Below are 16,233 nucleotides of genomic sequence, written 5' to 3' on the forward strand. Positions count from 1 at the left end.
TCGTGAATTCTGTTTTGTGTATGTCGGTATTTTTACTTATGTTTTTATTTAAATGACTAGCACATTCATCCAATTGCAAAAATGATTTATGACTTATAACTCACCGGTTCATAAAGTTTGTATTATTTGTAGTAACTTTTCCCGTACACGTCACTTTTGAACACTTCCATTAAATATTGGATTTGTTTTTTTCTTAAAATGGTATATTAAAACCCATTTTTAAAATTGTTTAATTTTAGTTTAGTTTTTTGGTTTTTATTCATTTTATATTATTTTAGAATGAAGAGGTTAATACTTTATATTATGTAATACTTTTAATACTGCGACACTAAACACATGTCTTATACTGATCGCGATCATGATTAGCAATTTAAAGTTTTGATTTTATTTAATTTTATCTCATCTTTTAAAATATATTTCCTGGTTTATTTATACCGTACAAAACGTCCACGATTGAAGTTTACCAATTTATTTTCACCGTTCAAAGTGTCCGTGATATACAACTCAAACAATAGATAGTACAAACTCTCCGTTTACCGACAGCGAGACGTTACCCAAGCACCTCGATATTCTTCAAAATGTCTTTTTTCACTTGCTATTTTCACATTATTTTGAAATTTATTTAGACCAACCTACATTAATTTATTTTGATTTTTCATTAACATTTGGCTGAGGTAGCTTTGTATACAAAATCATTGGCTAAACTTATAGGTATTAGGCTTTTTATTTGATGCCAGTAGGTATATAGTAATAGCGTTTAATCATCCACATACGATCATAAGGCCGCGGCGCTAGAGTTGGAAGACTTGTTTTGGGAAGTTCTTCCCAAAACAAGTATAAAATATGTAAAATATATAAAATATAATGTATAATAATTAATATATTATAATAATAATGTAATATAGTATAATATAATGTATAAAATATACATTTTATTATGGGGTATGGCATTTAAATGTTTTTATACTTAAATCATACAAAGTCATAAATATGATAAAAAAATATTACAGTGTAAGAAAAGTAAAATATTTACATGTGTGTGCTGCGTGGAAAAATAATTAAAAACATTGAAAACATAGGTACCTACCTATTAATGACTATTACTACGTACATTATAAACTATCATCAGTTGTCATGTTGACACATAATTTTCTACAGGATAAGTCGCTAAGACAAAATAATAATTTATTTTATCATGACTATCAATACGTATATTAACTATCTTAAAATCGATGATTATTACTTTAACAAAAATTAACAAAATTTTGGTGAATTATAAATATATTAGGTATAATATTATAATATAAATATTAATACTATTTAAATTTTTAAAAATAAAAACTTATATGTAAAAACTATCTAAATTAATATAAATATTGAAAAACATATTTTACACATAGTATAATAATTATGTCTACACATGTATGTATATATTACGATGTTTATGTCACTTAAAAAATTCTTAATTAATTAAAGTTAAGCCCGGTACCTATCCTGGAATATTGGATTTAATTTAGTTACAAAAAAGGTTTTAACATTTTGTGAAAATGTCCTATCAATCAAATTATTTTGAGGGTTACAGAGTGCTGGGGTAAGGTCACTCCAAATCCTTAATTAAAGTATGGAATACCGAACTTCCTTGTAAGTTACAAAAAAAAGTTTCCATGGTGACATTTCGTTAAATAATGATTACATAATCTTGTGAAATTTTTGTATGAAAACCTAACCTAACTTGGGATGCTGGAGTGACGGACCTCGAATAAAGTATATTACCTACTACGAAAACAATCACAATAGTTACGATAGTTTAATTATTGAAGTTAAATAATAGTAATCACCAACTTACTTATTTTAAGCTGTAAAGCATACTTAAAATCCATTGGTTTTATTTCTAAAATTATTATAAATAATAATTTATGTTTACTAAATAAATTGAGTATTGTATTTTGCTTGAATTTCAAACAATAACCAAACATTAAAACTACTGCTAACAATATAAATATAAATAAAATACAATAATAGTAATATGTTACAAATTATGTACATCTCTTTAAACGTAATTCGTACTAATTTGTTTATTTTTAATTAAGTTATTAAATTAATTTTAGAAATTAAAACCTTATAGTGAGTGATGGTTAAAATATAACCAATGATATTATAATTGATAACAGAAATGTCTATTCCAGCGGTTTTTAAACTTTTTTTTTGCGTAGATACCACTTAGCCACTTAGGTATCTTATTAATTAGTCGCGTACCACTAATAAATAAAAATAGAACGATCCAAGGTTAGGTATTTAGTTAAATACATTTATTTTAGACAATAAGGTAATAAAATACTTCAATATAATTGTTTTTATTTATAATTTTTTTTTTTTTTAAATAAGATATGTATTAAATAGATACCTAATAAATTTTCAATGAGATCAGAATCAAATATTTGTTTTTTATTTTCCGTTCTACCATCACGCGGCATTCTGCGTACCACAGTTTGAAAACCGTTACTCTATTCTATAATAAATTTTAATGTCAAAAAACAAATAGGGTAAAGAAATGAAGACTGTATAAACTGATGGAATCACTCGTTGGAGCATTTTAATATTTTTGTTTAAGTAAAATTCTGAGGAATGTTAATATTTTTTGATAAAGCAAATACCTACTCATCATACATAGATAGAATAACTTACCTAATTCCTGCATCCTGATTACATAATTCATATACGTTTCACATTGTTCAATGTAAGCTAAAATTTGAAATTGAACCTTGATTTATTCCGTATTTAAAAATATTAAAAGCGTTTGTTCGTTTGTATACAAAATATTATAATATAATTAAATAAATAATAAGTTCATTTATTTTGGACTAAATTTTCGTTCTAACGAATTGATCCGGTATCTACTAATATAGCGTAGGTACCAATCAAAGTAATAATTATGTCATATGTGATATTAATGATAACAACATCTATATTTGGTATGAAATATGTTTATAGGGTTTCCATAACGTAAATTTTTAAAATAACGGAATAATCATTTTTATATCAAATTTGTAAACGTGATTACAAATTCAAATCAAATTTTATTTTGCCAATCACTTAAAAACAGACAATGCTTAGTAATGAATCTTACAACCATATCGTCTCTTAATTCACAATTGAAGATTCGAATTCGAAAACTACATCACACAAAATCTTTAATTACCGATCTAGGACAAATGGATGTGGCTGTTTGGGTGCGCGTACATTTGGGCGCGAGGAGCTGAGAACAAAATTATATTTATTCAATTTTTACTTTTACATATCGAAATCGATAAAGTTTATTATTATTATTATTCCATTACCATAACCATTTTATTTTATGGTGCAATATCATCAAGTCTATTATTAAGAAAAGTAGTAAGATGAAAACGAAATGGAATTCAAGCATCACCAAATGCACCACAAGACTTATTAATCTTAGATATATCTGATTCCTTAAAAGTTTACTCCACATTAGCAGGTACGGCTGAACCATTTTTACTAGACGATTATGAACCAGGCGTGAAGCATATTTTAATTTTTGAAAAAAACCATAACTTAAATATTTTATAAAATTCAAAAGTTTGGTACTATAATGGAAAATTTAAAATTTCTTCAGCTGTTTTTGTGATACTTGCTTAAGTTTTGGGAAGTGTGCAGTGTATACCCATTTATATACATTTTATTACCCAACATACAAGAAAAAACTTTCACTCATTTATTTAAAAAAATAACCATTTAAATCAATTAAAGCCTGGATTAAAGCCGACTTTAATATCTTGTGATTTTGAACACGCAATATTAAAATACGAGTATAATCACAAAAAAAACCCTTCGTAAACTTCGTGTAAAAATGGCTAAGTAAAAAAAATATTAGATCTTTAAGCACTATAAAGATGTGATATCATGAATTAATGCTAAGTATATTGAATTTAAGTAAACGTATTTTGTTTCAATAATTTATTTACTTTGCGAGGAATTATTTAGAATAGTATATAAATATTAATAATAATATGTTTTAAATAATAATAAGTTATATTGTAATAGTTCTTCGCCATTTTATTATATTATTCATCACACTTTGTTTCTTTTAAGAAATAATTCCTCGCCAAGTAAATAAATTATTGAAACAAAATACGTTTACTTAAATTCAATATACTTAGCATTAATTCATGATATCACATCTTTATAGTGCTTAAAGATCTAATATTTTTTTTACTTAGCCATTTTTACACGAAGTTTACGAAGGGTTTTTTTTGTGATATCACTAATTTTTATCATCATTGCAAATGCAAATAATAATAATGATAATGTATCTATATTTTTATCTTTAATTTTATCTAAATAATATTATAATATCTATAATGACTATAATTGTTTTAGTTTTTTTTTCTAGAATTATTATATACACGTCTTTTTCATCTTTCTTTATTTTATTTATTTTTATTTTTTTTATATTTGGCCGGTCGGCACGACAACGCGAGAAGCGGCCGCCGCGATTCCAGATTTCAATATAATTTTTCATTAAAAATGTTTCACGTTTCCTTTAATAACTTAATTTCTAACTGTACGATTTTTATGATTTTTACAAAAGGATCATCTGCATAATTTCCCTCATGTTTTGCAATTTACTAGGTATAAATTGATTCAGTAGATAATTAATTATCTCATCTGACAAAAAACACCGAAATTTACATGGTTTTAATGGGAAACTCCTGCTTCGAGATAATATACACTGTCGTGCCACCGCTTTTATTTTTTTTACTTAGCTCGCGCTACGACCGTGGCGCTGGATAAATAATTAACTGAATATCCCAATACTGAAATGTATGGTTGTCTTCATTATTTTTCCAAAAATTTTAATAAAAAATTATGTATCATATTATTGAAATAATGCTGATTTTTCAAACTTAGTGAAAATGGTTGCAGCAATGACATCAATCTAAATTAATAATATTGATTTGACCATTGAATTGTTGTTGAAACACTTACCAGATGAATTACAACCATTACTAGATAAGTTTGAAGATATTTAAGTTGGACGAATTAATGGAAACGGAAGAAGTTGTAGATTATCTTCATTTTCGTTTAATACTTGGAGTATGTATAATAGAACTTTTAATAAAAAAAAACGGAGTCAACAATCGCTCTAAAGCTGTCAACAGAAGACTAAACATGAAGATCAATAATAATCATCATAATTATCAAGTTTGTGGTCTTTAAGAACATGTCTTTAAAAAGTCCAAGCAGGTATAATCTGTTCAGAATGAGATCGTACCTCAACAGCTTATTTGTGAGCATGGGCGCGGTTTCGTTCCGGAGCTCTAGCGTCACGAGCTTTATTAGAATTATTGTCTCACTATACTTGGGGGAAGAGTCTAACCATCGGTGATGAAAACTGGTGGCGGCCGAGGTACGATCTCAATCTGAACAGAGTATAGAGACCTTTATAATAGCCAATTAGCAGCAGGAAGCATTTTCTCTAAAAAATAAAAATATAATTTTGATGTTGATAAGAGGATTTAAAAAATCGTTAAAAATTATGAAAAATTGGAATTTTGTCATTTGAAAAAAGGATAGCCCGAAATATTTCTGTAGAGTAACAATTAAATTTTTAATTAATATATTTTTAGCAAAATTTTTAATTTATACAAACATTTAAATGAAATGTATGTTTATAAACTATAATATTTTATAATAATATTCTACTGTATAATTAAATTGTTATACATTGTCATAGATATAAATTATGTAAAAGTAAAAGAATTTATCAATATAAATTTGTCTCGTGTTCAAGCGGCCACATCCATTTTTCCCTGTTTACGAAATTCATCAATTAATACAAGTATCTATTAATAACAATACCAGTTATGAATGTATTATCTCTAAAATTACCAGAAACCTAAAAAAAACTTGTATGCTACTAACACACATAATCAATATATCTCTTTACTTATCTTATTCCCCATCTTATTAGAAATATGCTACAGTTATTCTTATAAACAAGCCAAAAAAAAAAAAAAAAATGACTGAATCAACATCACACAAGCAGACCAATAATTCTCTTACCTCAAATCTTAAAAATGTTTGAATAAGTATTAATTAAACAAAATATACATTCAATTATTATTTAAAAATTTCAAATATTAATAGAAATTCATTATGGTTTGCACAGAAAGCACTCAATCACACATCATACATATTGACTCGCATATAAAATAGCAAAATATCTTAAAAGAAAATAACATTGAACATGTACCAAGCTTTTAATTACGTATAGTCCAGTCTACTTTCTAAAATAAAATAGATCCTACTTTGTGTTTTTTAGTAATTAAATTTTATTTTACTGAACATACTTATATAATTCGGGTTTATATTATCAATATAGTTTCAATATAAGCAAAAAGCTGGTAAACTTCAATGAGCAATAATAGTTTATATTTTTTTAAATATTTACTCAATTTTTAATTACTCCCTCATTGCAGATTATGCTGATGATGAACCAATTTCATCCTCTTATAATATATTTATGGGATCACTACTAATAAATTAAAACCTGTCTGTAAATTTAAATAACCTGTCCAATTATTGTTTATAAAACGGCATGTCAACCAAATCTACAAACTATAATCATAATCTATTATAGGACTTATACTATTTATAACATCTTGAATAAATTTTATGATAACTGTAACTCGTGAATCACGATAATAATAATTATTGAACGACTAACATCGAATAGTTTCAATATTTAATCGTCGCTTGTATTTTTTAGAGCCGCATATTTGTGACTTTGAGTGTATATTGTATTAGGATAAAATGTGAGATAATGTATAGATAATAAATTTAAAAAATATATTTTAAATATTTAAATTTAAATTTTGTACAATTAGTTTATTATCAAACATTATTGATTTACTCTTCTAGATTTAGAGCAATTTTGTGTACCGTTAAATCTTTAATTATCTAAATTTACCAAGTATCATGCAAACTAAATTAAATATTTACAAGCTCCATATCAAGCCCATATATAGATGTATGGGGCATCCAAATGTGAAGTTCTACCAAAAAGGAATCTAACTAAAAAATATCCAAAACATTCCGGTCAAAAATTCTGTATAATTACAGAATCTTCTAAGTATTTTATAAACCATATTACCCATTTCGATCTCTATATGTAACGGTAGAACTAACAGCCACCTGTCTATATCGTTGCTACCACTCCTTACATCTAAATCCCCATAATCTACTTGTAAGTATGTTAATGGTTAGCAGTATGCTTACGATTTCTTCGTCATAAAAAGAAAAATGTACAGTGATTTAAAAGTAAAAATATGTCACTTTATGTCATTTTACCAAGTGACTCTTTTTTTCAAGTATTTGTATAAACAAATTCAAAATTAACAAAAATGTACTGATCGTTCAATCAAATAATGTGCTGATTGTATACAACCATTTAAGAAAAAAAATAGCATTCATAACACCTCATTATTATAGCACGTTGGAATCAAAGTACAGTTAACTAGACTGGCGTCCATTTATAAAAAAATAAAATAGTTATCTAACACAGCACACTAAATTACATTGTAAATGTTTGATAATTCAAAAATAAAACTATATTAATGATAATATGTACTTCTTTTTAAATCGTTGAATTCTTCTTCGTCTAATCCATTGAGTGCTTGAAAAATAGACAATTAGTTAATTAAGTTTAATGGAAAAGTAAGTTAATTCCATTATTCTATACACTTTTTCAACTAGGTATAGTTAAAGTTAAGTTAGGATCTCTTATAATAATATTAAAACTAATTGAATTAGAGTATAAATTAGTTCCTGGGTTTCTAACTAGACTAATTCTAATTTATTCTATTAATAAATTTCTAACTTTAATTAGTTAGAAGTTAAAAGTTAATTATTTTTAGCTTAACATTTAAAATTAAAATTTCGTTTGTTTAAATGTGAAGTTTTACTTTTATACTAAATTAATAATAAATTAAGTAGATACCTATTGACTATTTTCATTAATAATAGCCGTGACTTACATTACAAAAAATATAAGATATCGATAAAAATTAATTGATAAGAAATTTATCTTCTATTTCGAAATATAAAACATAAATTATTAGATACCTAATAAATCTAGTGGAGTGGACACTCGGTAATTTTAAATAATACGAAATATTAAGATTTTTTCAGTACCTACAAAATGTACCAATTACTTTTTGTTTTTAACTTGTTAGAATAGATAATATCTTGTTCATAGATAACGTTGTACATTATGAATTAAAACCAATTAGTTAGCTTCCAGCTTTAAATAAGCTTAATGAAAACATCAAGCAGAAATATTTAAACGATTTTGATATAAATAGAAATTATATTATATTAAATAATTAATTACCAAGCATAAACATTCTTTGTTTGTAGTGTGGAAAAGTTTCAAATACGATTGGCATTCCTAAAAATTTATAAATGTCGCATTATGTATTGCATGTTATATTCTTTTTAAGTTTTAGTTAAAAGTTTACTAATTTATTTCACTGATTATATATCCAAGAATACATTAGGCTACTGGCTTACCGAAACTAAATAATATTTTCACAGAACAATTTTAATTTTATCCAGATAGTATTCATATTATATGTATTATAATTGTAGGTATATTATTCGTATAGTACAAATACACTAAATACCAAAGATAACAACTTACTTGTTGACAACGATATTGTAACTACTAAATATAAATACATAAAATATTTAAAACAATAAATCAAATGGTCATAATACATTTTTTTAAATAAATAGGTACATATATTATTATAGAAACAACAGTGATTTAGATCAGTTTAAATTCAATAATACTAAACACTAATATTATTTGAGGTGATTTTAGATTTGAAAAACTTACTTATATTATCGTTGTTTGTTGAACGTCTAATTTCACTATAATCTAAATTGAATTCTGGATAATCTAAAAAAAATGCTTATGATATACAATATTATAATTTATTTTTCCTATTAATTGTTAGATTTTGAAATAATTCATTGAAGTGACAAAGTTAATATATCAGCTTTAAAATTTTAACGGAGCAATGAATGTATTGATTTTACAACAATATGCATGCATTTTTTTTTTTGTGTGTAGTTAAAAAAATACTTTGATTTTATTTTTAAAGTGTTGTAAGGTATTAGTGGCTTTATAATGTATACTGGAATGAAGAGAGCATCCAATGAAGCCACTTCGGCGTGGCTTGTGGCTTCGACACCACTTACGTTTCAGATGTTCCTCGGGGTCACGTGGGTTGTAGAAGGTAGCCAGTTACTTCACGAATGGATTGCGATGGCTTTGGATGTGAGTTTTGGATCTTGTATAAGGACTCAGGAGTGCTGATGACTTTGGAGACAAGAGAGATAGACGGATCAGTATGAACAGTGTAATTTGGAATAATATGATTAGAGATTTGCAGAGATACTTTGACTGGAAAGTTTGAATACCTACAATTTATGTTAGAGAATTTGGCTTAGCCCCACAGGGTTTAGAAGGATTTAATAGTTTAATATTTTGTTTCGGAGATTTTTGTATTAAGGAGAAATCGAAGTTGTCGGAATCTATTATTAAAAATGAGACGTTTATTGATGATATGAGATGTCTAAAAAGTATTTAAAAATATAATTTAAATTAAACATTACAGAATAGCTTAATGTCTTAGTGATTAATAATATTCAAATAAATCAATAAATATATAAATCAACTACTATACCTAGTTTCTATAAGGTTCCTTATGACACTAGTAATTTACAACTACACTCTTTGAAGCACATTCAGTAACAATACTTGGTAACTTATCTGGGCGCCAAATTATATGGAATTAGAACAAAATATCAATTCAACTCAATTCTGAATTCATGACTAAAACTCTACTGGAAAATAGACTAGACAGTAGGTACTGAAAATTCATTAAACATAATAAAAGATACACAAGGTTATTCACTACTTTCTAGAATACACAAATACACAATTATTATAGTTTTTCACTTACATTTTTTATAATTCTTAAAAGAAGTTTTAGATATTTGTGTTAAAACTAAAATGAGAGATTAATAAATGATTAAATAGTAATTAATTACCTATTTATATAATTATATAGTTTTAATAATTAATGATTCATTATATTCCGTGACACGAAACGTAATCGTATTTCTCCATAAACCGGCCAGTAACAATGGATTCATAAACTGCTCCTAGCCGTTTAATCCACTTAGTATTTAAATTATTATTTTAAAGATATTACTCATTTTATAAAAATTTACATTTATGATTTATATTATTATGATTTAATAAACTCCACATTAAATAATATGTGACTACATTAATTTTAAAAAATGCAGCTAAAAGTTTTACGATTATGATGCAAAATAGCCAATAAAATCATATTAGTCACCGGTAATTCGCTTATCGTTCATGGATTTTAACACAGGATTATCACATTAATTTAAATAACTTACATTTTATTTTGTATTCATTATAAATATAATCTTTTATCTCAGATTGTTTTGGGAAAACTGAAAAATTAAATTTACCATTAGTCTATTACTTTTGTCAAACAAAAAAAAATTACTACGTATTTATCAATTATTTTAAGAACTTTTTTTAAAATTATATTATTTGAATATTAATATTTAACTAAGAACTTATTTAAAGTTATTTTCTATTCACTATTAAAATCATTTGAGTGGTCGCGTAAAAACATTTTCATTACCTAAGTTAAAAATACTTACAAATATTTTCAATTCGTTCCATGTATTCCAAAAACGTTTCTGACATTTTTGGATATACTGAAAAATTACATTTTACCACTTTAAAATTATTTATATATTCAGTATTTAAGCCATGACCAATAATAAGACTAATATAAGGGAGACCAAGAGCTTGGCAGACGGTTACCTTGTAACAGACGGTTGCAGGTGGTTAGGGATATCGCTGACACTCAGCGGCAGGTCGTAACACCACTCACACAATATTTTATATATTAAGCTTATAATACTGTATTCGTGCAAATCTTTATTTTAATAAACATTTAAATTATACTTGAACACCACGACGTATTCATTTCGTACGTTAATATATATATATATATCGATCGGTCGGGACGCAACAGTATCTACTATTTACATGCCTTAACTTAATGATAAGAAATCAATGATCCAGGATCAATTGATCCTCTTCATACAAACAAACGATAACTTATTTTCAAACAGAAATTGATAATTTTTGATTATTCTATTAATTATATTTTATATTTATTAATTATTATAAGCATAAATAGAATACAAGAATAAGAAATATGTTACATAGGTACCCAATAAATATTATTAACTTACTTCTTTTTGAAAAAATACGATCGTATACTTTATTGACAACTTTAAATATATAAACATATATAATGCATCGATATAATAATATATATATATTATATAAACAAAAGCTTAAATAAATTATTTTATCATAAAAAAAAAACATTGATACAAACTTTTTGTATCATTAATTATATCTAATTTACTTAAACTCATCACATTAACTTACTTATATTATACTTTTATAATATATATAATAGTAACACATTAATTTAAACATGAACCCAATAAACTTAAATACCCAACGAGTATACCAGAATTTAATAGTTCAATATTTTAGTTGCTACAAATTGGATATTACTATATTCTTGAGTCATAAATAGTGGAACAATTCGATAACTGTGTTTTTCCCGAGTATTATTTATTTCGTTATGAAACAAAACTAATATAAGCGCTACCTAGTACGTTTTTAACTCTGGTTCAATAATATAGGATTTAACTAACTAAATATTACAAAAAAAAAAACATAAATATTATGTAAATTAAATAAATACGTACATATCCTTTTATCAAAACTTTCTTGACTTTCAAATGGTTCAGGAAATTCTATAAGAAAAAAAAATATGAAATTAGTTGAAATTTTTACGGGTATTGTGAACTATGGGCCCCGAGCTCTGAACCAAACTGACTTTAATTAGTTTGTTCAATTTCCTCTACTCTAAAGTAGGTTGGTTAGAGTAATCTGGCCTTCCAAATTAATGCTTTAGAGATGGGTTAACAGTCCAGTTTTTTAAAAAAGTACTGTTCAAGAACCAAAAGAAATGACTCGAAATAATAGAGCTAAAAAAAAATGGAATCTGGAAATCGGAAATATCTTTGGGTACATGGAACTTTTGCACATTATTCAATACTGGAGAGAAGCATACTATAACGTGAAAAATAGTTAGGTATAGACCATAGACTCAAAATCGTGTATATTTAAGAAATTAGGTAACAGGATCCCTAAAAATAAATTATCCTACTATTTTCCATGGAAAGTGTGATGATCAACAACAATTCAGCACTGGTTTTACAGTCCACAAGTCTCCAGTACTAGCTATAATAGAATTCAAATCAATCAATCCAAAAATGCCAATGTTAACAATAAAATCACATTGATTTAATATTAAATTAATTAGTGTTCATGTTCCTACGGAAGTAAAACTCTTGGATAAAAAAAGACAGCTTCTAAAGTGAATTAAAAAACGTATTAGATAGAATACGTAACACTGGAGTATTTTTAATTTTAAGATATCTAAATGCAAAGATTAGAAAAGAAATAATATTTAAACCAACCATTGGCTACCATAGTTTGCATGAAATAATCAATAATAACGGCTTTAGCGTAATAGACTTAGTAATAAGTAGATGCTAAATAACTAAAAGTACAATGTTTTCCCATAAAGAAATCCATAAAAGAACACAAAAGTCACTGAATGGAAAGTTTACAAATCAAATTTATAATGTATTGGTCAACAAAAAAATTTCATAACAGACGTTAAACTATATGAGAGTCAGACTATGAGTGGTTAGGGTGAAAATTTAAGTTAAACTTAAGAAGAGGGTTATCATAAAACTAACAATAGTTAGCAGATATGACACCATCAATTTCAAGAATAAAGAACAGGATTAGGTTAATTAGGTTAGGTAAATTTATAAACGCAGTAGAGATATGAATATAGATAGTACAAGTTCTATAAACATACTATGGAGAAGATACAAGATGCAATAAAAGAAACGTCAATTGCGGTCCTAGGTAAAATAAGGAATGCAAAATCTTGGTTTATCGGAAAGTCTTAGAGCACTAAACCAATAAAAGAAATTCAGAAATCTATACCTCTAATAAAATAAAATATAAAAAAGTAGAAATGAAGCGAAGGATTCAAATGGCTATTACGCGGGACCGTGTCAAAGGTATATTTTGAATAGTTCCTCAACTGTAACGACCTTATAAACACCTTTAGATGGATAAGTATAGAACCTAACCCAAATGTATATGAAGCACTTTCGAAACAAAAAGTTTAGGTATAAATAAGGTGACTGAAGAACAATGAATTAACAGGAGAGGACGATATGCTAGGTGAAATTATGAAAATTTTACATAAAAACCAAGAACGAATAATGTACAGATTAATCATTAATAGCCTATATCAGGAAAAAAGAAGAAATACCGGAAGATGGAATGTTACAGTTATATGCCCAATTCATTGAAAAAGATAGATAATCCACAAATATGTAATAATTATAGAGCAATAGTCTTGCTGAAAGTGGCCCACAAAGTATTTTCATATTATACATTGCAGAGGATTAAGTCAATAGCTGATTCTAGGAGATTCAAGGAGACTACCAAGATGGTATCAGATCTAACAGGTCAATAACGAATCAAATCTTCAACGTAAGACAGGTCTTAGAACAATTTCGGGAATTCAATAAAAGAGTATGTGTACTATTTGTTATTTCAAAAAAGCCCACAGTTCTGTTCCAAAAAGGCCTTTTTGACATATGGAAAAAGTTCTATTATACTAGCAAACTAATAAATTTAATTGAGGCCAAACTGTAAAAACCAAAATTATGATAAAGATAGCATTTGAAATGTGCCTAAGACAATATTGTTTATCTTAATATTAAAGAAGATAGTTAAAAATACAAATATTAACAAAGAAAAAGTATTGAGAAACTCGCTTATAAATATCGCAGCTTATACATTTATAAATAATATGAGATGCTAAAAAATCAATAGAAAGAATGTGCAAGAAACTCGTGACGATGGCAGGGAAGGTATGACTAGTTATAAACAATCAAAAAATGAAGTACATGATGATAAATCACCAGGGCAGATAATATCAACTAGGAAAATTTATGAATTTTGAGTGGCTTATAATTAAGAGTTACTCATTTTAAGTACATAGTACACCTACTAACATAGGACAATGACCTTAAAATGAAAATAAGTTGTACTAGAAGTATAGACTACAAAAAGTCAATAAATGTTTTTTTGGTCTTGGAAAAAACTGTGTGATGAACATAACACTGATACGAACTATAGTGACATATGACTCAGAAACATGGCCACTTAGGAAAGCAGAAGAAACAAGACTGAAAGTATTTAAGAGGAGAATTCTACGGAAAATTTATGACCTTTGCGTTGAAACTCACACAAGAGAATGGAGGACAGACATACTCGTAATCATGAACTTGAAGAATTATTCCAAAGGCTGAATATCACAAATTAAATTTAAAAGGCGGTAGAAGTGAGCAGGATACGATTGGTGGAGAATAGAGTCAAAGTCAGAATAAAAATTAAGAAGAATCCAGTTGGTAAGAGACCACTGAGAGGTCACGATTACATTAGAAAGACGGTGGAAGATATTGGTAGATAGAGAGAACTTTGTTTGCCTCAATGACCAAACACCATTAAAAAAGAAAATCATATTGCATAATCATTTGAATATTTTGTATGTAAAAATAAACGTTCTTTTATTTTTTCATTATTAAAATTACATTTTCTTGACATTTTCCTTTTATTACATAGCATTTTTTAAACCAATTCATTAAATTTTAAATGATTTAAAAGTATAGTTAAATTTAATTTAATATAATATATGATTTTAGGTACTTACGGCTTTTTAAATAGTCAAATATTTCTTGGGGAAACTTCTCCAAGCCTGAAAAATTCATAAAAATAGCAATACCATTTAATATTTTTCACATTCGTTTAAAAAATAAATTTCCATTTTTTGTAAAATACAACAATTTTCATTGTAAAATACAGTTAGATAATAGTGGTTAGGTTAACCTAACTTATTTACTAATATCAAAAAGTACCTGGAGACAACCAACTTTACAATATTTTAAAAAATTTTGATTAAGATTAAAATTTGTTCCGCTTGTAAAAAAGAAGGAATAGATATTCTTGATATTAAAACATTAACTTTCAATAAAAATTTTAAAAAAATAATAGGTTTAATTAACCATTTGAAATATATTTAAAATTTTAATTTATTTTGTATAGGTTATTTAAGTAAATAATACATTTATTTATATTTTATAATGATAAATTAAATAACATAAAAGTTAACCTAGCCCTATTAAAAATTAAATAGAATTAAAATGGTTTTCATAAGTCTTTAAATTACATCTTGTATGATTTTTTTTCCTTTTTTATTTTCTATAAAGAATATGTACAGTACTATTATGCCAAGCAATAATAATAATAATAATAATAAATAATATCATATGTTTCCAAGAAGTACATTATATAGGTATAAACTATAAAAGAAAACAAATAGTATCGTTCTATTGGTGGATACTTGTTGATTACTGTTTTAAAAATAATTAGTCACACATTAGTAACTTATACACTAAAAGAAAAATATATTTTATAACTTTTGTTTCTTAAGTTCTTACCTAAAGCTGGAAATATATTGCTTTTTCCTAGAAAAATATATAAATATTACTATAATATTATATATTTATGTATCTTATATTATGTGTATTCATTTTATATTTGTATATAAAGTATATTTAGAATACCTATCACAGAAATCAGTGTATGTTACAAAAATGAAAATGTTCAGGAGACACGAATAACTGAATACATATCATTGAAATCAGTTATATATGTGCATGACTATGTGTATGTAGGTACACCAATTTTCAGAGTACTAAGTATACTCTTACCATAAGAGTTAGCATAATAAACTGCATAATAAAAGTATGTCTTATTCATACAATATAAAGTGCAATGTGTTGGGAACACTGAGTTTTATCAATTTATGTAATTAAATGGTTTTTGAAAATATTATAACATACACCGATATGGCGATA

The 16,233-nt window shown here is 26.0% G+C and overlaps 1 protein-coding gene across 4 annotated transcripts in view; it reads right to left on the reverse strand.

Annotated features, from left to right (window-relative positions):
- LOC114121906 (uncharacterized) overlaps positions 1-16,233 on the reverse strand; it is a 106,804-nt gene that overhangs the window by 42,253 nt on the left and 48,318 nt on the right. For 3 of the 4 annotated variants that reach the window (XM_050199102.1, XM_050199104.1, XM_050199105.1), the window contains exons 13-25: positions 15,814-15,840; positions 15,027-15,071; positions 11,926-11,973; positions 11,395-11,433; positions 10,792-10,848; positions 10,519-10,575; positions 10,053-10,097; positions 8,921-8,983; positions 8,723-8,746; positions 8,414-8,470; positions 7,652-7,696; positions 2,686-2,742; positions 1,847-1,891 (exon numbers count right to left, since the gene is read on the reverse strand). In XM_050199102.1, the coding sequence (XP_050055059.1) occupies positions 1,847-1,891; positions 2,686-2,742; positions 7,652-7,696; positions 8,414-8,470; positions 8,723-8,746; positions 8,921-8,983; positions 10,053-10,097; positions 10,519-10,575; positions 10,792-10,848; positions 11,395-11,433; positions 11,926-11,973; positions 15,027-15,071; positions 15,814-15,840 (609 nt within the window). The remainder of the gene's footprint in view (positions 1-1,846; positions 1,892-2,685; positions 2,743-7,651; positions 7,697-8,413; positions 8,471-8,722; positions 8,747-8,920; positions 8,984-10,052; positions 10,098-10,518; positions 10,576-10,791; positions 10,849-11,394; positions 11,434-11,925; positions 11,974-15,026; positions 15,072-15,813; positions 15,841-16,233) is intronic. The other variant, XM_050199103.1, reaches the window with a different exon arrangement.

Source organism: Aphis gossypii, chromosome 2 (genome assembly GCF_020184175.1).
Source record: "Aphis gossypii isolate Hap1 chromosome 2, ASM2018417v2, whole genome shotgun sequence".
Lineage (NCBI taxonomy): Eukaryota > Metazoa > Arthropoda > Insecta > Hemiptera > Aphididae > Aphis > Aphis gossypii.